This window comes from Oryctolagus cuniculus, chromosome 13 (genome assembly GCF_964237555.1).
Source record: "Oryctolagus cuniculus chromosome 13, mOryCun1.1, whole genome shotgun sequence".
Lineage (NCBI taxonomy): Eukaryota > Metazoa > Chordata > Mammalia > Lagomorpha > Leporidae > Oryctolagus > Oryctolagus cuniculus.
The window spans coordinates 98,177,803-98,205,793 of NC_091444.1; the positions used below are offsets into that span (position 1 = coordinate 98,177,803).

At 38.1% G+C, this 27,991-nt stretch overlaps 1 protein-coding gene across 4 annotated transcripts in view; it reads left to right on the top strand.

The window, feature by feature from the left end:
* Positions 1-27,991, top strand: part of LOC127489251 (ankyrin repeat domain-containing protein 26) — a 235,550-nt gene that overhangs the window by 56,498 nt on the left and 151,061 nt on the right. For 2 of the 4 annotated variants that reach the window (XM_070056031.1, XM_070056032.1), the window contains 18 exons: positions 5,111-5,225; positions 5,393-5,566; positions 8,111-8,217; positions 10,168-10,302; positions 12,689-12,759; positions 14,075-14,105; positions 16,779-16,851; positions 17,079-17,190; positions 18,787-18,827; positions 22,182-22,311; positions 22,598-22,656; positions 23,532-23,649; positions 23,938-23,996; positions 24,872-24,989; positions 25,278-25,336; positions 26,299-26,428; positions 26,717-26,775; positions 27,651-27,768. In XM_070056031.1, the coding sequence (XP_069912132.1) occupies positions 5,111-5,225; positions 5,393-5,566; positions 8,111-8,217; positions 10,168-10,302; positions 12,689-12,759; positions 14,075-14,105; positions 16,779-16,851; positions 17,079-17,190; positions 18,787-18,827; positions 22,182-22,311; positions 22,598-22,656; positions 23,532-23,649; positions 23,938-23,996; positions 24,872-24,989; positions 25,278-25,336; positions 26,299-26,428; positions 26,717-26,775; positions 27,651-27,768 (1,709 nt within the window). Of the gene's footprint in view, positions 1-115; positions 477-5,110; positions 5,226-5,392; positions 5,567-8,110; positions 8,218-10,167; positions 10,303-12,688; positions 12,760-14,074; positions 14,106-16,778; positions 16,852-17,078; positions 17,191-18,786; positions 18,828-22,181; positions 22,312-22,597; positions 22,657-23,531; positions 23,650-23,937; positions 23,997-24,871; positions 24,990-25,277; positions 25,337-26,298; positions 26,429-26,716; positions 26,776-27,650; positions 27,769-27,991 lie in introns of those variants that run through there. The other 2 variants (XM_070056030.1, XM_070056033.1) reach the window with 2 other exon arrangements.

Below are 27,991 nucleotides of genomic sequence, written 5' to 3' on the forward strand. Positions count from 1 at the left end.
CAAGGGCCGCCTCGGGGGGGGGGGGGGAGGGGCTTCTGGGCGGAGTCTGGAGGAAGAGGAAGGAATGTCCGGGAGCGGAAGGGGCGGGGCTTAGCCTGGTGCACATGTGCGGCAGTTGTTGGGCGACAGTTACTGTGAGCCGAGAGGTTGAAAACCGCGAAGCTCCTCCGTTGCATGGTGGCTAGACTGCCACATTTCTTCTTATTTTGTTGCAGAGGTGGCTGAAAGCCCCTGACAGCCTTGCTTATGGAGAAATTTTTCTCCTGGTCTGTTAGCAAGCTTGCGAGAAAGCGCGCTCGGACGGTTACGGAGTTCGAGAAAAAGCGCTTGAAGATGCGGCCGCATTTTGGATACCGCCTGCTCTACTGGGAGCTTGGTGCCATTCACAGAGCTGCCAGCGCGGGCAATGTGGCCGCAGTGGAGAAAATGCTGATTTGCAGAAGAAGCAGTGTGGATGATGTGGACCACAAGAGCAGGTACTGGAGGGTGGGCAGTGGGGCCCAGTGCGGGAAGCCCTCACCCCAGGCTCCCCTGCTTGCTTCCCTGGACACCAGTCCATGTTTATGTACACAAGTCCAGATCCACGTTGTGATACACATGATCAAAAAGATAACAAGAAAATTTCCATAATCTCTTAACCCCTGGGTTAAAGTCTGAGTAAACCCAATACCAGTTTGATGTCAGTTCACACCTGCGTGTACGTGGGATTATAGAAGGAAACCTTGGCGTGAGAGAACTCATTTTTACCAAAAAGTGAGCTTTAATTTTATCAGTCTTACATGCGCCAAACAAAAATATCAAAGTTTAAAAATTTCGAGTTACACGTTCTACTTGTCATTTACTGCTCTGCTAACACTCATTTGTAATGTAGCAAATAATGAGGTGCTGTTTTTGATGTAAACGTGCTGTTTTTAGAAATTAATCAGGTTTCTGACAGTTGAAAGGGCAAATGCATTGGAAATCCAAAAACTTAATATGAAACAAAGATTTAGAACTTGATACTGGTAACATTTAATATTCATAAGAAAACACGGTTTACTTATGCATGAAATACTTCTTAACGGAGGAAAACTAGATTTTTATAACACAAAGCTACATTTCTGGTAGAGTTAAAAGTTGTAAATAAACAATGTGAGAAAAATTTCAGGAGAAAACAAAAAATGCGAAGCAATAAATTTTTTCGTGGCCAAAGACTTGATGAAGACTGAAGTCGAAAGCAAACATCCTGGGGTGAACAGTTCAGCACAGTGGGTGAAGTCACTGCTTTTGGATGCTGGTGTCTCATAGCTGAGTACAGGTTGGAGTCCTGCCCACTTTGCTCCTGATCTGACCCCCTAGCTTTTGCCAGGCCTGTCCTTGGCTGTTGCGGGCATTTGGGGAGTGAATCAGTTAACGGCAGCTCTTTGTACCTTTCCTCCTCTCCCTTTCACTCTGCCTTTTAAATAAGCAGTTTTTAAGGAATTACTCTGAATATTTGCTTAGGAAATAAAAATAAAACTTCCTGTGTATCTGGATGAAAATAACAAAACAATATATCTTCAAAACATTTTTACAACAAGTATATTTCAGGTGAAAAAAATGGATCTTCATTTATACAGAAATCTGTGCAAAGCAGGAAAACAACACTGAACTTAATTTTAAATTGGGATATGTATGTGTTTGTAGGTATACAAGTGATCCATGGACATAGAAAACAGTATTTAGTGTCTCTGGTGAGAAAAAGAATTTAATTTGAAAGATGAATGAAATGCTACTTTCCATCCACATAGTTTATGATAATGAATAGCAATATTAGGGGCAAAGGTCAAATTGCTTGTGATTTTTATATTGAGAATTTGGTTCTAAGTACTGTGTCACTTTTTTTAAAGATTTATTTATTTACTTGAAAGAGTTATGGTGGGGGAGAGAGAGAGAGAGGTGGGGGGGGTCTTCCATCTGCTGGTTCACTTCCCAATTGGCCACAATGGCTAGAGCTGTGCCAGTCCTAAGGCATGAGCCAGGAGCTTCCTCTGGGTCTCCCACGTGGAAGCAGGGACCCAAGGACCCAAACCATCTTCTGCTGCTTTCTCAGGCCATAGCAGAGAGCTGGATCAGAAGTGGAACAGCTGGGACTCGAACTGGCACCCATATGGGTTGCTGGAACTGCAGGTGGTGGTTTTACCTGCTACACCACAGTGCCAGCCCCCGTGTCATATTTGAAAAATGCATATGCCCTCCACTCTTCAATTTCATTCTTTTAAAATAACTTTTAGAGGTAGGCATGCCATTTGTTTCTCTTATTAGTGCTTAAAATGGGCATATGTTAAGAAGAACCTACATAATGGACCTATACATTATGGCGCATTGATAGATTGCATTGATAGGTGACCATTAAAGGTGGAGTGTCCCACAGATGCATGTGGAAGTACAAATATGTAGGCAATCTGTATAACAAGTGAGAAAAGTGTTTGTTTATACATACACACAAATTGTGGACTGTGTTAGCCAACAAAATGTGATTAAAATTGTTACTTACAGGTATTTGAATTCTTGTGAAATTATCTTTATCTTGTCATTTCCAGAATGATCGGATGTAGACACTCTAGTTAAATTTTTAATATTATTGAGATTAAAGAATTACTTCATTTTTAAACATGTTTGTAATGTTAGCTGTCTCTTCCAAACTATAGAACTTTCAGAAACTAATATTTAATGCCAATCATATGGCTGGAGTTGCCATAAATGTGTTTTTATAAGCTATTTTGCACTTATTGTTAGGCACCATGGATTGTGTGATCAATAGGTATCAATGAGCCATTTTTTCTGTTTTATAAAAACACTTTATATAAAGATAACACACTTCATGTATTTCATATATACAATGTGAAGAACATAATGGTACTTCCCACCCTATCCTCCCTCCTTGCCTGACTCCCACCCTCTCTCCTACTTTCTTATTTTTCTTTTAATTTTTACAATGACCAAGTTTCACTTTACTTTGTAATCACAAGCTTAACCTTCCACTAAATAAAGAATTCAATAAGTAGTAAGTGGAAAAACAATGTTTTCTCAGGAGTATAGATAAGGGCTATATGCAATCAAATCTGAAAATGTCGATTTCACTCATCTGCGTATTTTGTACTCTGTATGTTAGTTACCACAAATCCAGGAAAATGTTTTAGTTGCTTGTTGGGACTGGTGTATTTCCCTAAGTTTAATGATCTCCAATTGCAAATTGTTGTGAAAGACAGGGTTTCATTTTTTATGGTTAAATAGTATTCCATCATGGTTACATAGCACACATTATGCAGTCATCAGTTTATGTACATCTGGGTTGATTCCATATCTTAGCTATTGTGAGTTGAGCTACTATAAACATTGGGTTACAGATAACTCTTTCATATGCTTACTTTACTTCCTTTGGGTAAATTCTCCGGAGTGGAATAGCTGGGTCATATCACAGATCTATTTTTAATTTTTTTCCTACTCTCTTCCATAATAGTTATGCTAATATACGTTTCCATCAACAGTGTATTCGGGTACCTTTTCCCCACACTCTCACGAGCATTCTTTATGTTTTTTGATTTTTGGATGAACACAATTCTAACTAGGGTGAGTGTGGAATTCATTGGCATTTCCCTGATGCCTAGCAATCCTGAGCATTTTTTCATGTGTTTGCTGTCCATTTGTATTTCATGCTTTGAAAAATGTCTGTTAAATCTTCTGCCCACTTCTTAACTGTATTTTCTGTTTTGTTGTTGTTGAGTTTCTTGAACTTCGTATATATTTTGGATGTTAATCCTTTATCCAATGTATAGCTTGCAGTGTTTTCTCCCACTCTGTTGATTGCCTCTTTACTTTGTTGAGTGTTTTCTTCACTGTGGAGAAGCTTCTTATCTTGATTTAACTCCATTTGTCTTTTTTTGCCTTTATTCCCTGTGCTTCTGATGTCTAATCCAAGAAGTCCCTGACTATGCCAATGAATTATGGTGTCTCCCCTATGCTTGTTTCTAGTCATTGTATGGTTCTGAGTCCTAGGTTTAGATCCCTGAACCATTGAGTTGTTTTTTGTGAAAGCTAAAAAGTATGGATCTTGTTTCCTACTTCCGCATGCAGAGATCGAATTTCCGCAGCACCAGTTGATGAAGAGACTGTCCTTTCCCCAGGGAGTGATTGTAGCACATTTGTCAAAGATCAGTTGATGGTAGATGCATAGATGAATTTCTAAGCTCTCTAATCTCTTCCATTGGTCCAAATGTCTATATCACTTTATTCCAAAACCAGGATAAAAAGTTAACAACCAAGAAAGACAACTATAGACCAGTGTCACTGATTAACACAGATAAAAATCCTTAACAAATTCTAGCTAATGGAATCCAACAACACATCTAATAAAATCCTTCACCCAGATGAAATGGGATTTATCCCTGATGTACACAGACATTTTGACATATACAGATTAATAAATCTGCTACATCACCTTAAGAAATCAAAGAACAAAACCATAGAACCATTGAATTATCTCAATAGATGCTGAATTTTTAAATGCTGCCAATTACAGTGGGAAAAGTAATGAATTATGATAAGCAGCACTTCAATGTGAGAAATGATAAAGTGAGAGGCATTGAGCATATTCAGAGTTAGTGAATTATAATATTTTCTCTAATGCTTCAAGGATATATGGAAAGTCAGGATAATTATATTATCTTACTCAATTAAAATGCTGTTTTTAAATCGTGGTATTAGTAATGACTACGTCTGACAATTACTGAGCTGTTAGTTGTGTCAGCAACCATTCTAAATATTTTACATAGATTTTCATTGAAGCATCACAATGGTAAACTGAGACAACTACTCTTTTTCTCCCCATTCTTTTAATCAGGAAATTGAGATACTCAAAGTCCTAGTCATAACTTAAAATAGGATTTAACCAAGCTGTGGTTAATGTAATGATCATGTTATTTTTCTTTAATAGGCTTCTCTTTCATTAGTTTAGTGACAAGAAGAGATGATAAAGTTCTTTGTTCATCAGAAAAGTATTTGTTTTGAGGGCAGGGGAATATGCTATTTTATTCTTACGATTACATGAGAAATGGCCTGTTTTGTGATTGTGCAATCTAATTTCCTATAGGACCGCTCTGCACTGGGCCTGTGCAAAAGGCCACCAAGACATGGTAGCTTTCCTCATAAGCCAAAGATGTCTACTTGATCCGCAAGATAAAAGGGCTGCAACACCGCTGATAAAGGTATTTAGTGCCCAACCATCCCAGTATAGGAAGGGCTTGGTTTACATACTTAGAATAAAAATGAATGTATCTTATTTATATATGACTAACTGGTGAAACCATTGGGATGGGGAGTTTTTCTTTGAATTTCTAGAAGTTACAATTTATGATTGGTGTATTACTGGCAGGCTGTACAGTGTCCCGCTGAGAACTGTGCTACACTCTTACTGGATCATGGGGCTGATCCAAATATTGAGGATGAAATTGGCAACACTGCTCTCCACTATGTGGCCTACGGAGAAAATATAAGAATGGCCGAAAAGCTGCTTTCCAGCAATGCAGATATTGAAAAGAAAAATAAGGTATGGATCATCTAACTTAATGTTTAGACTATTGGAAATACATTTTTAAAAGATTGACATGTATAGAAGCAGTTTCTCATATTTGGGAGTACCAGCTGCATCGAATGAAGATATTTTATGAAAACTGTCCCAGATTTAAGTTTAAATATTGATACCATTGCAGAAATACTGGAAAGGACAGACTGAGAGGCATTTATGGCCAGTATTTATGAAAGCACTGAATTTGTTAAAGGTCAGACATATTTTCAAGGATATTTTCCCAGTTACTTTTTTCTAAGTGGTGCAAAAACAGGAGCAGTCCAATTTTGTCTTGACAAAGGCTTTTGCTTAAAACTCAAGAAGAAAGCATGTTGTAGTAAACAGAAATATGGCTGTTGCTGTCCATTTCCTAAATAAGTTTATTTATATAAAAGTTACCTTAGAGTGTCAAGGGTTAACTGGGAAACTTTGCAAGAGAAAAGGATAGAAGAATGAAACATTTGTAAATTAGGTAATTGAGGGAAAATACGGAGATGGGATTTTTGATTTGTTTTTGTTGAGTTTTGTGTAGACCAAGTATTCTTTGATTGAAAGTATAGTAACTTGTACTTTCATTAATATCATTAATAAGTTGTAAGTTTGCTTAGGGGAACCATATTTGGAGTGACTAGGTGGTGATGAATGTAGAAAACAAGAGGGAAGAACAAATGATTGACATTTTATTATGGTAGGAAGAGCTGCTGAGGAAAAGTGTCTAAACTCAGCTCTCAAATAGAGAATGTCTTTGTGGGAAAGTAGAAGAAAAGGATCCTACAAATAAATCTAAGTTGGACTTTGAGTTTACTGTTAGTTGATTTATTCCTACTCAAGAAAAATGAAATGGGATGTTCAGTGTGTGTGTCTCTTACTCATTACTCCTTTTTGGTCAAGTCTCCAAATGATGTGTGTGAGAGGAGAGATGGAAGTGGTGATTGTCTGCTGTACCAGTTCTCGGCTGGAGTTGTATATCAGAATGACCTGGAAAAACTTAGAAGTCTAGTTAGTCTCTCCAAGAGTATTTTATTTCAGTAAATCTTACTACGTCTTTACATGTATACTTAAAAACCTATCTCTCAGAGTCTGACAAAACCCTTGTTAAGAACCACCAAACTGTTAATTGTAATGTGTAAGTTCTTAGGTCTCAAAAACTATTAAGAATCTTGAGAAGAGTTAGAGTTTGATGGATGCTACATTCAAACAATACTAACCTCTGATTTTATCTGTCTTTCTTTTCCTTTGTAGTTATAAATTCAAAGAGATAATACTAATAATTCTCAGCCTACAGAATAACACTTACGGATAGTTTTACAAATAAATGTATATTGCAAGCAGGGCTTTATGGTTAGAATTATAGCAAATTATGAACCTTTTTCCTCATTGAAGCTTTATGATACACAATCAAATCTTGTTGTGTTGAATTCATGGAGCGCTGACACATAATCACTATGGCAGACTTAAAATTGAAAGCCATGGTAGTGTTAAGAATATGGATGGACATTCTTTTAATAGTTCAGTTTCAACATTCCTGTATCTCAAATATCCATTTGACTAAAACCTGTCAGATTTAAATACAAATGGATAATTATTTAACTGTTGGAAAATTATATATTGGGTGTGCCCTGTTGACTACATAGTGGGCCTGATCTTTTTGTGAATTAGGTGATGCTAAGAAAAGTGAAGATATTACATGTTAATACCTGCTTTATACAAAATCATTTGGAAATGCATTGCCAGCTGATACAAAGACTCAAAGGAATCGACTGAACATGGTGCAGAGATGTGTGTAGTTTGCCTCTGTAAATTGTTTCAAAATACAAAATTTGGGAGACTGATGCACACCTCTGACTGTCAGGATTATCTGAAGGATTCCAATCAGGGATCCTTGAGCTCAGATTACTGAGTTGTATGCTGTTCAGAAGGTTTTCTATTTTTAAAAGGCAGATACCCTCCAGTTTGCTTCTCTCCCCACCTAGGGGAGCACAGGATGCATGGCTTTGTTATATTTCTCAAACAGATGATCATGACATTTTTCTGTTGGTGGACAGTATATAATTTGTGCAAAAGTAAATGTTCTTGGAAATATGTATTGAGAAACACTGTTCTTGAGACAATAATTTAGGTCATCAGTTGAATAAGAATGCTTGAAATATTAACTACTATGTCTTAGGGTTTAGGGCTACAGAGGTAAAACATGTAGCCCTTGCCTTCCAGAGGACCTTGTGTTTTTATTGTGTGCAATCAAATAATTGTAATATTCCGTGGTGAGTGTTTTGATGGAAGCAATGAACCCTGGAATGCAATTGTTTGGAGTGAGTCTTGGTGATGAGTAGGTTCCATGCAATGAGGCAATGGAGAGGAGAGTTTTAAGAGGAATGTGCAGTACATGTGGAAGCACAGGGTGGGAAGAAAGAGCCTCCTTTAATTTACCTTCTACATTTGATGTCCGAGTTTGCATTGTCATCTGAAATATGTTCAGTTCTGTTGAGAAATATGTAATAATGTGAATTGTGAATCATTTTTTTACAGACTGGCCTCACACCACTTTTAGTGGCTATTCAACAAAACCAAGAAACTATGGTTAAATTTTTAATATTACAGAATGCAGATGTTTTTGCAATTGATAATCTAAACAGGTAAATTATTTCATTCTATATTTTAAACTCAGTGATGTTTATCAGTTATAAAGTGATTCAAGTCAGAAATATGAAATAAAATGTTAGTATATTATTGAGATACAATGAAAAGTAACAATAAAAATCTATCTGGTAGGAAAGCAATTATGCATACTGGCCAACACAAGGAGCTACATAGGAATGGTCATATTCTCTTACGATAGTGACTGATATATTTTAACAGTAATCTGATTTTTGGTTGTATAGTCTGATATTAATGAAAGGTTATTCATTTTAGTTTTACTGTTTTAATAAATATGAGTCACTATTGAGCTTCTTAAACATTCTGTAATATTTTTAAAATTTTTCCACCGACGGAGGGAAGACCTTTCTCTCTGTCTCTTTCTCACTGTCCAACTCTGTCAAATAAATAAATAATCTTAAAGAAATCTTTTTTTCCTACGTACTCTACTTTTTTTTTTTTTTGACAGGCAGAGTGGACAGTGAGAGAGACAGAGAGAAAGGTCTTCCTTTGCCGTTGGTTCACCCTCTAATGGCCACAGGCGCACGGCGCTGATCCAAAGCCAGGAGCCAGGTGCTTCTCCTGGTCTCCCATGGGGTGCAGGGCCCAAGCACTTGGGCCATCCTCCACTGCACTCCTGGGCCACAGCAGAGAGCTGGCCTGGAATAGGGGCAACCGGGACAGAATCTAGTGCCCACATACTCTACTTTTAAAAATGCTGTAGTATACATAAATAGGAATTGAAAATCATTTTGTCTTTTTGCTGACTTTTTTTTTGTTAATTTCTTTCTTCAAAGTATATTGATGTTAAGTTATACCTAAGCGACTGTAGGTGGTTATTAGCAGATAGTATGATTTTATCGTTTTTTTCATTCTGCTTTATTTTGATATTTGATATTTTTAAAAGCATGGTTTTTAAAAAATTCTATGAGAGATTAGAGAAACACAGAGAGAGAGAATTAGAACTCTCTCACTTCAGTTTCACTGCTCAAATGCCTGCAACAGTTCAGGCTGGGCCAGATTGAAGCTTGGAGCTAAGAATGCAATAAAGACTTCCATGTAGTTGCAGGAATCTAATTATCTAAGCTGAATATAACTAATGTCTTCCGGGGTCTGTATTAGTAGGAGACTACACATAGAAGCTGAATCTGGGAGTCAAACCAGGTAGTCTGATACGGGAAGGGGACTTCTTAATTGGTGTCATAATACCAAGATTAAATGCTTGATCCTTATAATTTTATTTGTAATTAGTATGGGAAGAGGGAAGAAATGTATTTACTTAGATAAGCTTTTCCTTTGATGACGACAAATAATAAATGAGAAAGAGAAAAGACATATAACACAAGGCTTAATTCTCAGATGTCCAACCTGTTGGGTGTGCAACCTTGGGAACATTAACTATTAAATCGAACCTGAAGTGAAAGTGGGATAGTAATGTATCCTGTCTTTCAGATGTAGTTGTATATAATGTCATATATAAAATGTAATTCAGTAGCTGACACGTGGTTGTCACCATTGCTAACTGAAACTGCTGTGACTATTATTGCCATATAATATAAGAGCTTTATGCTTTCAGATAGCTTTTACTTACCTGACTGGGATATATTTAATATTTAAAACTGGGGAAGTAAGAGTGAATTCTTCACTTAAAACTGCCTGATTTAAACAAGTGATCTCAATGGTGTTACTATCCCTTAAAGACTTCAAATTAGTAACTTCTATGGAATACCCCAGTTAGACAAGAGGCTTTATTTTGTTTTTTTTTCTCTTTAACCCTGGAGATAATTTCTGGAGATGAGCATTTGATATTCCAAGATGCTTATGTCCATTCATACAAGTAAATGATCACATATACATAGGCAAGATATTAACTTGGTAAAATAGAGCCACTCAGCTGTTTGAGTAGCCTCATTGAAGTTTTTAATGAAGTTCTCTCTCTGTTATTTTAGAACATCCCTCATGTTTGCGGGACGGTATAGTACGGAAAACGTAGTACACATGCTTCTTGAACTAGGGGTTGATGTGCTTTCTGAAGACATTGCTGGACATTCTGCTAGGGATTATGCTCTTCAAAAACGTAATATGTAAGTGTTTACACTAACATTGTAATCAACATGAAGTTGAGGTGTAAGTACTTCATGTTTTCAGATGACTTAGCTCTCACAGTTTTTGGAATGGCAGTGAGTCCCTTTACTTCAACAGTCAGAAACTAAACAGAGGGGCAGGTGCTGTGATGTAGAGGGTAAAGCTGCCACCTGAAGTGTTGGCATCCCATATGGGCGCCAGTTTGATTCCTGGCTGCTCCACTTCCGATCCAGTTCTCTGCTATGGCCTGGGAAAGCAGTAGAAGATGGCCCAAGTCCTTGGGCCCCTGCACCCGCGTGAGAATCCCAGAAGAAGCTCCTGGATCCTGGCTTCAAATCGGTGCAGCTCTGGCCATTGCAGCCAACTGGGGAGTGAACTATCAGATGAAGCCCTCTCTTCCTCCTCCTCCCTCTCCCCCTCCCCCTCCCCCTCTTCCTCCTCCTCCCTCTCCCCCTCCCACCTCCTCCTCCTAGTGCTTCTCCTGTCTCTGTGTAACTCTGACTTTCAAGTAAAATAAATCTTTAAAACAAAAAGAAACCAAAGAGAAAGGTCGGCTAGTTAGAAGTACAGATGGGTACAAATTCTTTATCTCAGAGATTTGAAGGTCTTTATCCCTGCGACTGCCCACATTATCCATATCATTTCAAATACAACCCCTGCCATGACCCTCCAAACAGTGTCACACCTTCCTAGTTCTACTTAGTTGGTTAGGCCTTCAGTGTCCAGATTAGCAGGAAATTTCATATTTTGTCCTGGGAGCTGCCTCTTAAATTCTTTTTCTTGAGTTTTACAAGAAGCCAGGAAGTTCCATAAGCCTGACAAGGCAATCTTCCTTCATCAGAGAGATAAGGTTCTCAAGGCAATCTTCCTTCATCAGAGAGATGGGGTTCTAATAATTCTTATTTTTTATTGCTTCCTTTGTTACCAGGATTCTTTTACTGATCCAGATCCCCAGTCTTCGTGGTGATGTGCACTTATATCCTGAGATTAAAATGTCTATTTGTTGACTGACATATGCCTATATACTCAGTCACTGTCCACAAAGTATTAACACCCCACTCTGGCTTCCTAGGTTTTGGCATGTATGTAGCCAAAAATAGGCTATTTATGAGAACCTCAGGTGGCATCTACTTCTTAGCCTTAAACCTTCATGACGTGTTCTTTATAAGGTTCTTGACTTTGCTAGTAGTTTCTACTTGGTACCATTCTGTTGTCAGACAAATTCAGATAATGTAGGAAAAGATGAGAGTTTATTTAATGTTTTGCACCAGATATGTACCCTAAGGCTTCTTTATAGTCTGGGCACATATGTTCTTGGTTTGTGGAATGTCCCATGTATGTTTCTGTGCTCCAGAGTATGTGTTGGACCTAAGGTGATTTGTTTGCTGTAATAGTGAAGATGGAAATCTAAATTATGTGCATTTTATATCAGATTTTCAAAGTAGTTTTAAATTCTGCCTCACAACAAGCCATTCTTGAGAATTCTCTGAATCTAAAGTATGTTATATGGATTTAAGTGAGCTAAGCCCCATGCATAACTTCTCAGAAACCATGTAATAAAGTGCAGTTTGATCTTCCAAGTTAGGTGGAGTTGAACAGGGACGTTAAGCATCATACTAGCAAATATCAACTGGTGCAGAGTTTGAATCCTTGAAAGGAATAGTAATAGTCTGCCCCAGTACTTGACAGCTCTTCGTTTTGTACCCTTAGTGTGAATGATCACATCAATTATGTTACCTAACTTAGTGAAGTGATATATTTACAAATGCATGTAGCTGCAATATGTTAAGTAGATGAGGTATCTATGGTTACAGCTGTATGGAGTAACTAATAGCCAGAATGAGAAACTAATGACATTTCCTGTAGCCTGAACAGTGAAAAAACACACTACAGGTTTTCTTTGGGATTCCAAAATAGTTTCAGTAGTAAATTTCAAGAACAAAGTATTCCATTGCTTGATTTCATTGAGCATTTATATATTTTATATATTAACGCATTAAATCATTAAATCTCTATAACTACTAGTGAAGACATAGGAAAATCCTTACTCTTTAGAAGAGTTTGAGGTTAAAACAAGTGACTTGCCCATACCTGTTGGCTACAGAGCTGAGTCTTCTGAGTTTATGATACCTTATTATGTCCTGCTAATTTTAGTTAATTTATTGAGTTATACCACCTTTAATTCAGGACTTCTTCACCTTACTGTTTTTCATCTTAACAATAAGTTTAAGAAAATTATATTGTAGAACATATAATTATGAAGTGCGTTGGCATAATGTAAGTTCTGGTACTAACTTTGAACTATCAGAAATATTCTAAGGATTTGATACATTTGATAGTTGTCCTTATCAATACTGAAACAATTTTATTCATTCTTATACATAGGCAAAATTACCAACTCATTTCGTTGTTTCGAGAAAATGCTGCACTTGAGAAGATTGTAAATACAAATCCAGGTAAAACTTCTCCAGCTAGTCCCAACATAGGAAAAAAAATATAAACATAAGAAGTAGTTGATCACAGAAGAGCAGTTACAGATAAGTCAATGATTAATTATATGTGTGTTTTTCTTAATCTTTCTTAGGAATCAAGTATTTAGAAATTTTAGAGGTTTATTGTAGGATATTTATAATCTGAAGCACTATTATTTGAAGAAAATCACTAATTGTGGCCCTTTATCTCTTTGTGGCATTTGTGTAATTTAGAAAAAGATACATATCTGTATATGTGTGTGTGTGTGTGTATGTCTGTGTCTGAGAGGCATGGAGACTTACAGAACAAAGCTGCCATCTACCAATTTGTCCTCCAAATGCTCACAATGGCCTCGTTTGGATGGAAGCCATAGACAGGAGTCAGGAACTCCATCTAGGTCTTCCACGTGCTTGGGAGGAGCTTGATTACTTGAGCCTCACTGCCTCTGTGAGTTTGCACAGGCAGCAAACTGAAGTCAGAACATGGAGTTGGTAATCAAACTCAGCTACTCACACATGGTTACATGGCCAAGAACTTGGGACATCTATTGCTGATTTCCTAGACCCGTTAACAGGAAGCTGGATTGGAAGTGGAGCAGCCAAGACTTGGACTGGAAACCATGAGGGAGGCCAGCACTGTAGGCCGTGACTTTATCTGCTGTGACATAGCACTGGGACCCTACAATCTTTTATACTTATTCTATTAGTGATACAATTGTCTCTCAGTTGGATTACAGTCTTTGTATAGAGCATATGTTTTCCATATCATCTTAATTAATTGTATTATTCACTTTACATTGATAAATTCAAAGTAGCAGAAGTAAGGTTCCATAATGGCTATCAATGATGTAGTTAATAATCACTCTGCTATAACTTGTAAGTATGATCAAAAGCATCTTTTCTTTTAATTTTTATTTTCAGTTTATGTGAAATGTAGAGATGCAGAGCTATAGATAGCCAGTAGAGAGTGTTATTTCCTTCTCTGATAATTTCTCCCTAAATTCCGGCAATATCTGGGGCTGGGCCAGACAAAAGCAGGACTCAGATGGGTCACAAAGACCCAATTGCTTAAGCCATAACCTCCTGCCTCTCAGGGTACGCTGAGAGCTCAGTTTGAAAGCAAAGCTGAGACCCAAACCCAGGCACTCCAGTATGATGTGAGCATCTAAGAAGCATCATAACTTCTGTGTCAAACACCTGGCTCCAAAGCTGTAATTTTTAACAATGTACTATATATTATAACATTCTATATTATTCTATCATTGATTTAATTTAAAATGTATTTACTTTTCTTTAATAGATGATGAGCATTCTAAAGAATATAGAAAAAGGTAGGGTTTAATGATTTTTAAAACCATTTGTTAACTAATGGAAAGCAAAGAAATGCATTATGTATTCTCCTCTGGGCTGGATGGATATTGTGTACTTAACATTTGTTGCTTGTCATAATTGTCCAACCAGTTTTCAATGTATGTGTTAATGTAGTTTATTTCCTACTATTTAGGCAACTATAGTGCTGAGGGGTTGATTGATTGGCCTATGAACCTGTAGTAAAATAATTAACTGACCCATATCAGCCTGCCTTACTCCCAAATGGATTCTCTTACCCTTTAGCATGGATGGATACAGACTTATACAATAGTGGCATCAAGATACAGGTCCAATTCAGATAAATTCTGAATTTACAATGGCTAATATATGGAATCAAACTAGATGCTCATCAACTGATGAATCAATAAAGAAATCCTGCCATATATATATATGTGTGTGTGTATATATATGTATATGAATATATATATATCTTCCATCCATGGTTCATCCCCAAATAGCTGCAATGGCTGGAGCTGAGCTAATCCAAAGCCAGGAATGAGGAGCTTCTTCCTGGCTCTCACATGAGTGCAGGGACCCAAGGACTTGGGCTATTTTCCGTTGCTTTCCCAGGCCATAAGCAGACAGTTGGAAAGAGTAGCTGCAACATGAGCCAGTGCCCAACGGGATGCTTGCACCACAGGTGGATTTTTAGAGTCACTGGGAAGAGTCCATATCAGATAAGACTGTAATGCTATATCATCTACTTCATGGTCCCCCACACTCAGAGGGGTAGGTAATCTAGTCTCCCTTGAGCACTAGGGGCCTGGAGGTGGATGATCTGCAAAGAACTTGGTCCAGGGCAGATGTCCTCTCATGCCCACCTCTTCTTTCCATTTTCTGATGTCTCTCCCTGGTATGTATTTGGTAAGAGGGGGATAGGATTAGCTGATAAACCCTACAGAGCTACGTGTGTCTTGCTGTGGCAAGATGACTGAGCCTCAATGTAGCTTGTTTTTTAGAAGAGGGAAGTAGTGCCTACAATTGTATGTTTGGGCCGGTGCTGCGGCTCACTAGGCTAATCCTCCGCCTTGCGGCGCTGGCACCCCGGGTTCTAGTCCCGGTTGGGGTGCCGGATTCTGTCCCGGTTGCCCCTCTTCCAGGCCAGCTCTCTGCTGTGGCCAGGGAGTGCAGTGGAGGATGGCCCAAGTGCTTGGGCCCTGCACCCCATGGGAGACCAGGAGAAGCACCTGGCTCCTGCCATCGGATCAGCGCGGTGCGCCGGCCGCAGCGTGCCGGCCGCGGCGGCCATTGGAGGATGAACCAATGGCAAAGGAAGACCTTTCTCTCTGTCTCTCTCTCTCACTGTCCACTCTGCCTGTCAAAAAATAAAAAAAATAATAAAAGAAAATAAAAAAATACAGTTGTATGTTTGAGTCCACTCTTTTCTCAGGGTTCTGTGCTTTGTAGGTTTAATACGTTAATGTTTGAAGTTGTATGTGTTTGTAAGCTTTTTGTTACTTACAGAAAAAATATCTGTTGGCTAACATACAGAGGAATAGGATTTATTTTGGCATAAAGTTTTGAGATTCACAGTCCAAGAACAGGTGGCAGCATGATGAGGATGTTGGTTGGTGGAATGAATACAAAGGGAGAATAACACGGTGCACCCAGCAGCAGAGAGAACAGTTGTATAGTTCACTGCTCTCATGAGAACTTCATTCACAATACAAGCCCCCGGTGACCTAAAGACCTCCTTTAGGCCCAACACCTAGACATCATAGTTGCATTGTTTCTACTTTTAATCCATTGACCATTACCATTTATCCATTAAATAAGACTTTGCAATCTAGCCACAAATACATGGGCCTTTTGTTGATATCTGAACTCTTATCCAAACCACATCACTGTGCTTGACACCAGAAGAGTTATTTGGGGTTAGGATCTCATAGGAGGCAAGATATTTAGATACCATTAACAGAAACAAAAGTACAGGTACCATGACTCTTCTCAGCAGCATCTCCCTTCTAAGTACATAAGCACCTATAGTCTTACTGGTTTACGTTTACCTGAATGAGGAAACAGCAACACTTATTTGGGAAAATCACTGAACATCTTAATATTTCTGAGAAGGGCATTTCCAACAACAACCTACACATTTGTTCTGTGATGTATATATCTTTAGCTTTCAAATATTTCAGATGGTTCTAGGGATTCTTGGTATTATTTTAAGGTGCTGGAAACAACAGGCCTTTTAAAGTGATTTCTGTGCTGAAGAATTAAGATTGCATTTTGGCATGACACAGCCTGGTCTATAAACTGAAAGCAGGCAGTGTAAGATAAGTTATATACCTTTCTCGCTTACCATAGGTGACAGTGTTCATTGCCTTGAGGTAATGAAATGTATGGCAGCCACGGATGAAATTTGCATAAGCATCTTCAGGGTGAACAAGTTGTAAAGTTTCTGCTAGTATATTGATGTTCACAGATTTTTTATGGGATGTATTATCTTCACCAAATATTTCAGTGGGGTGAGAGTAGTGTAGGCAGAAATAGATGATGAAAAGTTTTTCTAAAACAAGAGTCAAATTTTCATTGTACCAAAAAATACCATTTAGCAGAAGTTTAGTTGATGTTTCCCCTGATTTTTTATAGAAAATATTTAACTATTTTTCTTATATATTTTTGTGCACAAGGCTTTTGGAAATACCTGATGTTAATCATGAACTGCTTATATCATATGAGAAAGGCCTCAATTCATTTGCCAAGGTAAAATGCTCTATTATGGAATTAATTTTCTTGCTCCGAGTTTTTGTTGACTCTATGTCTACTCCCACTTTAACGTACTGCAGTAAGTGCCTTCCGTGGACATATTCTTCTTTTCCTAGGACAGTGCCTATGCTTTGATTTACAGAATAAATGTCTTAGTGAGTGAATGGGTGGTGGGACAACTGAGTGAACATGCTTGCTGAGGTTGTGTTTTTTTTTTCCTATAGAAAGACTTAATTCCAGGACATACAACTGCCATCATTCACAGTGCACCAGAAGAGCAACCCAATAACGACAGAATAACTCGTGTTCATGGAGTCCATGAAGATAACAAATGTGGTAAGTGGATCAAAATTTCTTTTGTAAATTTTAAAATTGAACATTTTTTAACATTTGATATATTATATATGTGCACTTATATACATTTTTCTCAAAAACAGTAATATTAATGTAAGAAAAATGTGGGATTCATCACAATGCTAACAGTGAGGAAAGAAGGATGTATTGATGAAATCCATTAAAGACAATATGATTATAGACCAAATAATACGGTATCCATGCACTTTTTGTACTTTCTATAGCTTCCATATATAAAACATGTGAGATTTGGTTTTGTGTGACTGGCTTATTTCTCTAGGATAGTGATTTCCAGTTCCATCCAGTGTATGAAAACCTTCTATTTAAATGTTATTGTATGAAGTTTAATGTGAAGCCATAAATATGCTACCCAATGTATTTTATTGTTTTTTTTTTTTTTTTTAATATCTTTCTTCATAGGACCAAATTCTTCTTCCTAAAACTTCGTCAACCCTTTGGAATTCTTTCTTGCTGTTACTTTTACATATTGTTGAATTACTCATGGAGATGTGTGTGTGTGTGTGTGTGTGTGTATTTATATTTGCTCTAATGAGGCTTTAATGTATGTACATTTACTGGAACATTTTGAGGAAGAAAAGCACAACAAGAAAATTTGCTTTTCTCAGGACTGAATCATAGAGTAAATCTATGGGGATAACCACATGATGGCATGGCATAGAAATAGTAGAACAGATCAATTTAATGACTAGAAAATCCAGAGTTAAATTAAAATATAAATTAGCATATTTTTTAAATTGATAAATGGAACTTTATTTCAGATGGTTCTAGGGATTCTTGGTATTATTTTAGGGTGCTGGAAACAACAGGCCTTTTAAAGTGATTTCTATGCTGAAGAATTAAGATTGCATTTTGGCATGACACATCTTGGTCTATAAACTGAAAGCAGGCAGTGTAAGATAAGTTATATACCTTTCTACCTTACCGTAAGTGACAGTGTTCATTCCCTTAAGGTAACAAAATGTATGACAGCCACGGATGAGATTTGCATAAGCATCTTCAGGGTGAACAAGTTGTAAAGACCAGTTATTCTCAGTTTCTGCAAGTATATTGATGTCCATGAAAAGTGAATAGTGATAAGAAACAAAATTTTAGTTCTTCCAATATACCACCAAGGGTATAATAACTAACCTGGAAAGAATATTTGTATAAGATATATTTCAACAAAGACACAGCTATTATCCAAACCGTTTAGAGAACTCTTAAAGCTAAATTTAAAAAATACCAAACAGGCTTAAAAATAGGAAAAATAGCGGAACAAACACCTTCCTATGGAAGATAAACAGATGGCAAGTGAACTGAAGAAGTGATTCTGAACATCATGAACTGCTAGGGATTTCAAAACAGTGACAACAGTGATTGCAGATAAGGAAATAGAGCAATAGGGATACTCATTCATTGCTCTTCCATATGCAAAATAGTATAGCCACTCTGGAAGATAATCTATGGCCATACACCCTGAATGCGCCTGATCCCATCTGTGTATGTGTATTTAGAATTCATAATAACGTTTATTATCAGATCTATGACTACCTCTTATAGAAATGGTGTTTACTTTAGGAGCAGAAGATGAAGCTAAAGAATCAACTTCAGACCCTGAGGTACTGTCTCTTGTTATGATATTTTAAATATAAGCACTAAGTGATGTTCAAATCTAGAATGGAGTGCTTGTTTCTTCTGTCTTTTTAAAAACAGGCAGAAGACAGAGCCCTGAAGCTGTGCCCAGCAATTCAGCCGTATAGGCAGGGACCTGCTGTCTGCCCTGTAAAGCAGCCTGGCTCTGGCTGTGGGCAGGGGCAGGTGGCAGGTGGAATCTGGGGACTGCTGGTAGCATCAGGGGTACTTGCTGTCCCCAAGACAGAATAAGGGATAGCCGCAGTGTTGCTGCAACCACTTGGGTCTGGGGATTTGGAAAGAGGCAAAATGGAGTCTTTCTTTTTCTTTCTTTTTTTTTTTTTTTGACAGGCAGAGTGGACAGTGAGAGAGAGAGACAGAGAGAAAGGTCTTCCTTTGCCATTGGTTCACCCTCCAATGGCCGCCGCGGCCGGCGTGCTGCGGCCGGCGCACCGCGCTGATCCGATGGCAGGAGCCAGGAGCCAGGTGCTTTTCCTGGTCCCCCATGGGGTGCAGGGCCCAAGGACTTGGGCCATCCTCCACTGCACTCCCTGGCCACAGCAGAGGGCTGGCCTGGAACAGGGGCAACCAGGACAGAATCCGGCGCCCCGACCGGGACTAGAACCCGGTGTGCCGGCGCCGCAAGGCAGAGCATTAGCCTCGTGAGCCGCGGCACTGGCAAAATGGAGTCTTTCTTAGGGCAAAGAAGGCCCTCAGACACAGTCAGCTTTCTAGGTAAATGAAAACCGAGGACGGTGGAATTCTGTAGTTAGGGCCACTGCTCTGCCATAATGGTGGGAATCTTAGAGGCTTCTGCTTACTTTCCTCAGCGAGATAGAGTCCCCCTGGCCATAACACCAGCGTAGGAGCTACAGTATACTTTGTTCTTGCCTCTCTCTGTACTGGCTCTCTGAGCCTATTGCCATTTAGAGTTGTCCTTACTTCCTTACCAAAGATTTCCTTCAGTCAGTCTCTTAGACACCGGGTGTTTCCTTTGCTGTGCTGGTTCTTCCCAGCGGTGGAGGTGAGTGCAGGGCCTCTGTATGCAGCTTTTTTTTCCTCTCTTCTCTCTCTCAGACCTCATCATACTAAGCATTAGAAATGAGCAAGCCTCACACCATGAGACAGCCATAATCATGGTGATATTTATATTGTCACTTGTGGAAAACATAATGTGAAATGAATGTCACATTTTAGGAGCTAAAACATGACTCCCTATTTATCTCTTTGTAGAGATTTTTATAACTTTGAAGATATTGCCTAGTTGGAAAAGAGTTGCATATGTACCTTACACATGTATTTGCTTACTGTTGTTTGAACATTACACAAAGGAAAGATTTCCTGACTACGTTGCCATTTGACTCAACCCATAGTAAAAGTTCTGAGAAAAAAAAATGGTTGGAGTACTCAGGTCCTAGCATTGGTGTGGCTGAGCCCTGGCCCTTACAGGCTTTTGGAGAGTGAATTAGCAAATGGCACCTCTGCAGGCCTACTTCTCTGTGCCACTCTATTTCATTTTCTCTTCTTCCTGTTTCCTTCTGTCTCCTTATTTTTTGTGAGAAACTGAGATAATTTTTAAAATACAAAAGGAATAGTCTGGCAGCTCAACCTGCTTAATCAGAGTACTGACTCTCAGGACTTTGTTTTGTGACATTTAAAGCAATCAAGGCTTTTGAAAAACAGTCCTCCTGTAGCCTCTTATATTTTTTCACAGAACTATATTTTTAACAGATTTGAAAAATGCTTATTACCATAAACTCCAGAAGCACATATTCTCACTATAGTAAGAAATGTATGTAATATTTCAATTTATAAATTAAAATTTTATTTTAAATTCTTGAAACAAATGTAGAAATATGAAATTTTGTATGCTGCAAACGTATGTAGAAATATGTAATTGAAAAATTAAATCTCATAGGTTCTGCCTTTTTATTTTCGTTTTCCAAATTTCAGAATTCAGTTTATGTTTACATTATTTGCTTATATTATTTTAATGTTTTACAAATATTTATTTATATGTATTTTCTTATTATATGCTTTTTCTGAGTGATTTTGTCTATTCCCATTTCTTTTGAAAAATTTTTAGTGACTAAATATGACACATTTATGGGTCACAGTATTGTATTTCAGTGCATTATATATATATGACTATATATTTGTCTACTCCCATTTCTTTTCAAAATTCTTGAGTGACTAAATATGACACATTTAAGGGCCACAGTGTGGTATTTCAATACATGTATATTATGTGTACTGAGCAAAACAGGATGACTAAGATTTTTCATTCCTTCGTGTTACTTTATGATTGCAGGTTTGAGGATTCTTCTGTTTGCTCATGCAGTGTGTGTTAGGTTATTGTAAAACATAATTCCCTCACAACTTTGTTCTTGCCTCTCTCTGTACTGGCTCTCTGAGCCTATTGCCATTTAGAGTTGTCCTTACTTCCTTACCAAAGATTTCCTTCAGTCAGTCTCTTAGACATGGGCGTTTCCTTTGCTGTGCTGGTTCTTCCCAGCGATGGAGGTGAGTGCAGTAGGAAGTCATTCCTTCAATGTAACTCTGGTTTCTTACCCCTATTTCAAATTTTCTCTATCCCCCATAACCTCCCACCCTCTACTTTTTGTTTTGTGTTCAATGTTAGTTTTTTTTTTCCTTTGACACAATGTGGTTTCTAAGTTCTCTGTGTGCATCAAATCTCGTATTGCCTAACTGAAGACATTTTCGTACATTGTGTATTTCCTGCCAGAGTGATCCCTTAAACATATTTGTAATCATGTAGTTCAACTGCTTATTGAGTAGATTTCCATTCCAGTAGGGGAGAATTCACATTCCAGCATGACCATTGGTTTGGTCCTTAGGTCTTAAATCTGCCGTACATCACTAAACCCCATTCTACTAAGGACGTTCTCATTGTAGCTCCATATCTGGGGCTGCTAATTTGCCTTGTTTATTGCTATACAATATTTTGCCTCATCTGTGCTGTATACAATGCCTTCATGTTTTACTTTTGATTTCATTTGATCTGCGTTTCAAAATGTAGCCCCAAATAAACAATATTTGCTGACCTTCCAAGATTAACTCGAGGATACACTTCTCTGCCTATTCTTCTACTATATATACTTCAACGATGCAAACAGTGATTTATACTTTTCTGTTCTATTTTCCCATGTCTACCTCTAACTGAACATGGGGTAGAATCTGCTGTTTGTTTATATGCTTAGATTTTTCAAGGACTGGGCCTATGACTTGATACACATAGTAAATCCTGTCTCACTGAATGAGTAGCTGAGGGGTTGAGAAATTGGATATATGTGTTGAATTTGTATTTTATTGTTCTGTAGGAAGGAACGTCAACTATAGCGGGTAAGAAGAGTAAAAAATGTTTTTTCATCACTCAAGTTGCTCCACAACAGCCAATTAATAAACATGGGATGGACTCTGATCACGGATTGGACAAAGATAACAAACGTAGTGAGTGCATATCTATCAAAACTTACTATTAAAATACAATGAAGAGAAATGAGTAGCTCTGAATTGGATATCCATGTATGTTGAGGGTTTTCTTTTCGTTTTGTTTATAACCAACTTCTTCCTGAAACAGCTTCAACCCTCTGAAATTCATCCTTTCTATTCCTTTTATTTCATTGAAATATTCATTTCATTGCAATAGTCATGAGTGGAGAGAGACACGCCTTTATGTAAATTGTTTCCATGTGAATAAATGTTCTCACTAGTTGATCTGTTACTGCATTTGTAGGTAAGGAGTCTACCTCCCAAAGAGATCCTGAAGACAACAACTCACCAAGGAATTCGAAGGTAGTGTGTCTTCTTGTGATTTGCAAATACCTGATTTCAGTGATGTTAAAACAAAACTGGTGTTTGCTTGAAGGTATAAAGTTGCTTGAGAGACAGCTACTTACATAAGACAGGCAGATAAACATTTTCGCTATCTTGAGAAGGGGTGGTGTGATATCTCTTTGAGGCATTGATATGCATTTCCCTGGTGGTTGGTGATGTTGAACATACTGTCATATTGATTGCCATTTCTATCTCTTATTTCGAGACAGGTCTGTTGAGGTGCTGTGTCCATTTCTGAGCTAGATTTGGTGTTTGTTCATATATTCTTGACGATATTTCTTATCTGGGAGAGAGTGGGATACCTAGTACCTATGTAATACAAGCTTCCCCTTACTTATCTGAAGCTACGTAAAGGAGAGGTTTTGAGGCTGTCTTGACATTCGCTTCAGCCAACTCTCTTGCCTTTAGAACCTAGGAAAGAAGAATTAGGAGCTAAACTCTTGGCCCAGTGGTGAAGAAGTCAGATGAGCTATCTACCTCACACCTCGGATGGCTTTCTGTCCTTATTTTGTACCCAATTCTAACTCTCGGCCAGAAATCAAGCAGTATTTCCTGACCTTGCAAGACTGAATTGAGGATTCTCTTTTCTGCCTTTTCTTCAACTATATTGACTTCAGTGGCAGAAATAGTGGTTTATACTTTCCTGTTGTATTTTCCCATGTCTACCTCTAACTGAACATGGGGTAGAATCTGCTCTTTGTGTATATGCTTAGATTTTTCAAGGACTGTTCCTGTGACATGACACACATAGTAAATCCTGTCTCACTGAATGAGTAGCTGAGGGGTTGAGAAATTGGATATATGTGTTGAATTTGTATTTTATTGTTCTGTAGGCAGGAACGTCAGCTCTAGCGGGTAAGAAGAGTAAAAAACGTTTTTTCATCGCTCAAGTTGCTCCACAACAGCCAATTATGAACTCTGATCACGGATTGGACAAAGATAACAAACGTAGTGAGTGCATATCTATCAAAACTTACTATTAAAATACAATGAAGAGAAATGAGTAGCTCTGAATTGGATATTCATTTATCTTGAGGGTATTCTTTGGCTTTTTTTAATATAACCAACTTCTTCCTGAAACAGCTTCAACCCTCTGAAATTCATCCTTACTATTCCTTTTATTTCATTGAAATATTCATTTCATTGCAATATTCATGAGTGGAGAGAGACACGCCTTTATGTAAATGGTTTCCATGCGAATAAATGTTCTCACTAGTTAATCTGTTACTGCATTTGTAGGTAAGGAGTCTACCTCCCAAAGAGATCCTGAAGACAACAACTCACCAAGGAATTCGAAGGTAGTGTGTCTTCTTGTGAGTTGGAAATATCTGATTTCAGTGATGTTCAAACAAAATTGGTGTTTGCTTGAAGGTATAAAGTTACTTGAGAGACAGCTACTTACATAAGACAGGCAGATAAACATTTTCGCTATCTTGAGAAGGGGTGGTGTGATATCCCTTTGAGGCACTGATATGCATTTCCCTGGTGGATGGTGATGTTGAACATACTGTCATATTGATTGCCATTTCTATCTCTTATTTCGAGACAGGTCTGTTGAGGTGCTGTGTCCATTTCTGAGCTAGATTTGGTGTTTGTTCATATATTCTTGACGATATTTCTTATCTGGGAGAGAGTGGGATACCTAGTACCTATGTAATACAAGCTTCCCCTTACTTATCTGAAGCTACGTAAAGGAGAGGTTTTGAGGCTGTCTTGACATTCGCTTCAGCCAACTCTCTTGCCTTTAGAACCTAGGAAAGAAGAATTAGGAGCTAAACTCTTGGCCCAGTGGTGAAGAAGTCAGATGAGCTATCTACCTCACACCTCGGATGGCTTTCTGTCCTTATTTTGTACCCAATTCTAACTCTCGGCCAGAAATTAAGCAGTATTTCCTGACCTTGCAAGACTGAATTGAGGATTCTCTTTTCTGCCTTTTCTTCAACTATATTGACTTCAGTGGCAGAAATAGTGGTTTATACTTTCCTGTTGTATTTTCCCATGTCTACCTCTAACTGAACATGGGGTAGAATCTGCTCTTTGTGTATATGCTTAGATTTTTCAAGGACTGGGCCTATGACTTGATACCCATAGTAAATCCTGTCTCACTGAATGAGTAGCTGAGGGGTTAAGAAATTGGATATATGTGTTGAATTTGTATTTTATTGTTCTGTAGGCAGGAACGTCAGCTGTAGCGGGTAAGAAGAGTAAAAAACGTTTTTTCATTGCTCAAGTTGCTCCACAACAGCCAATTATGAACTCTGATCACGGATTGGACAAAGATAACAAACGTAGTGAGTGCATATCTATCAAAACTTATTATAAAAATACAATGAAGAGAAATGAGTAGCTCTGAATTGGATATTCATTTATTTTGAGGGTATTCTTTGGCTTTTTTTAATATAACCAACTTCTTCCTGAAACAGCTTCAACCCTCTGAAATTCATCCTTACTATTCCTTTTATTTCATTGAAATATTCGTTTCATTGCAATATTCATGAGTGGAGAGAGACACGCCTTTATGTAAATTGTTTCCATGTGAATAAATGTTCTCACTAGTTGATCTGTTACTGCATTTGTAGGTAAGGAGTCTACCTCCCAAAGAGATCCTGAAGACAACAACTCACCAAGGAATTCGAAGGTAGTGTGTCTTCTTGTGAGTTGGAAATATCTGATTTCAGTGATGTTCAAACAAAATTGGTGTTTGCTTGAAGGTATAAAGTTACTTGAGAGACAGCTACTTACATAAGACAGGCAGATAAACATTTTCGCTATCTTGAGAAGGGGTGGTGTGATATCTCTTTGAGGCACTGATATGCATTTCCCTGGTGGATGGTGATGTTGAACATACTGTCATATTGATTGCCATTTCTATCTCTTATTTCGAGACAGGTCTGTTGAGGTGCTGTGTCCATTTCTGAGCTAGATTTGGTGTTTGTTCATATATTCTTGACGATATTTCTTATCTGGGAGAGAGTGGGATACCTAGTACCTATGTAATACAAGCTTCCCCTTACTTATCTGAAGCTACGTAAAGGAGAGGTTTTGAGGCTGTCTTGACATTCGCTTCAGCCAACTCTCTTGTCTTTAGAACCTAGGAAAAAAGAATTAGGAGCTAAACTCTTGGCCCAGTGGTGAAGAAGTCAGATGAGCTATCTACCTCACACCTCGGATGGCTTTCTGTCCTTATTTTGTACCCAGTTCTAACTCTCGGCCAGAAATCAAGCAGTATTTCCTGACCTTGCAAGACTGAATTGAGGATTCTTTTTTCTGCCTTTTCTTCAATTGTATTGACTTCAGTGGCAGAAATAGTGGTTTATACTTTCCTGTTGTATTTTCCCATGTCTACCTCTAACTAAACATGGGGTAGAATCTGCTCTTTGTTTATATGCTCAACTGAAAGAACGTGGGGGTAGAATCTGCTCTTTGTGTATATGCTTAACTGAGTATGGGGTAGAATCTGCTCTTTGTTTATATGCTCAACCTTTGCAAGGACTGTTCCTGTGACATGACACACATAGTAAATCCTGTCTCCCTGAATGAGTGGCTGAGGGGTTGAGAACTTGGGTGTATTTGTTGAATTTGTATTTTATCTTCCTGTAGGAAGGAATGTCAACCTTAGCGAGTAAGAAGGGCTTAAAAGATATCGCCATCACTCAAGTTGCTCCACAACAGCCAATTAATGAATATGCGTTCAACTATGATCGTGGATTGGACAATGGTAACATGGGTAGTGAGTGCCTATCCTTCGAAACTTAATATTAAAATACAATGAAGAGAAATGAGTAGCTCTAAATTGGATATCCATTTATTTTGAGGGTTTTCTTTGGCTTTTTTTAATATAACCAACTTCTTCCTGAAACAGCTTCAACCCTCTGAAATTCATCCTTACTATTCCTTTTATTTCATTGAAATATTCGTTTCATTGCAATATTCATGAGTGGAGAGAGACACGCCTTTATGTAAATTGTTTCCATGTGAATAAATGTTCTCACTAGTTAATCTGTTACTGCATTTGTAGGTAAGGAGTCTACCTCCCAAAGAGATCCTGAAGACAACAACTCACCAAGGAATTCGAAGGTAGTGTGTCTTCTTGTGAGTTGGAAATATCTGATTTCAGTGATGTTCAAACAAAATTGGTGTTTGCTTGAAGGTATAAAGTTACTTGAGAGACAGCTACTTACATAAGACAGGCAGATAAACATTTTCGCTATCTTGAGAAGGGGTGGTGTGATATCTCTTTGAGGCATTGATATGCATTTCCCTGGTGGTTGGTGATGTTGAACATACTGTCATATTGATTGCCATTTCTATCTCTTATTTCGAGACAGGTCTGTTGAGGTGCTGTGTCCATTTCTGAGCTAGATTTGTTGTTTGTTCATATATTCTTGACGATATTTCTTATCTGGGAGAGAGTGGGATACCTAGTACCTATGTAATACAAGCTTCCCCTTACTTATCTGAAGCTACGTAAAGGAGAGGTTTTGAGGCTGTCTTGACATTCGCTTCAGCCAACTCTCTTGCCTTTAGAACCTAGGAAAGAAGAATTAGGAGCTAAACTCTTGGCCCAGTGGTGAAGAAGTCAGATGAGCTATCTACCTCACACCTCGGATGGCTTTCTGTCCTTATTTTGTACCCAATTCTAACTCTCGGCCAGAAATTAAGCAGTATTTCCTGACCTTGCAAGACTGAATTGAGGATTCTCTTTTCTGCCTTTTCTTCAACTGTATTGACTTCAGTGGCAGAAATAGTGGTTTATACTTTCCTGTTGTATTTTCCCATGTCTACCTCTAACTGAACATGGGGTAGAATCTGCTCTTTGTTTATATGCTTAGATTTTTCAAGGACTGGGCCTATGACTTGATACCCATAGTAAATCCTGTCTCACTGAATGAGTAGCTGAGGGGTTGAGAAATTGGATATATGTGTTGAATTTGTATTTTATTGTTCTGTAGGCAGGAACGTCAGCTGTAGCGGGTAAGAAGAGTAAAAAACGTTTTTTCATTGCTCAAGTTGCTCCACAACAGCCAATTATGAACTCTGATCACGGATTGGACAAAGATAACAAACGTAGTGAGTGCATATCTATCAAAACTTACTATTAAAATACAATGAAGAGAAATGAGTAGCTCTGAATTGGATATTCATTTATCTTGAGGGTATTCTTTGGCTTTTTTTAATATAACCAACTTCTTCCTGAAACAGCTTCAACCCTCTGAAATTCATCCTTACTATTCCTTTTATTTCATTGAAATATTCGTTTCATTGCAATATTCATGAGTGGAGAGAGACACGC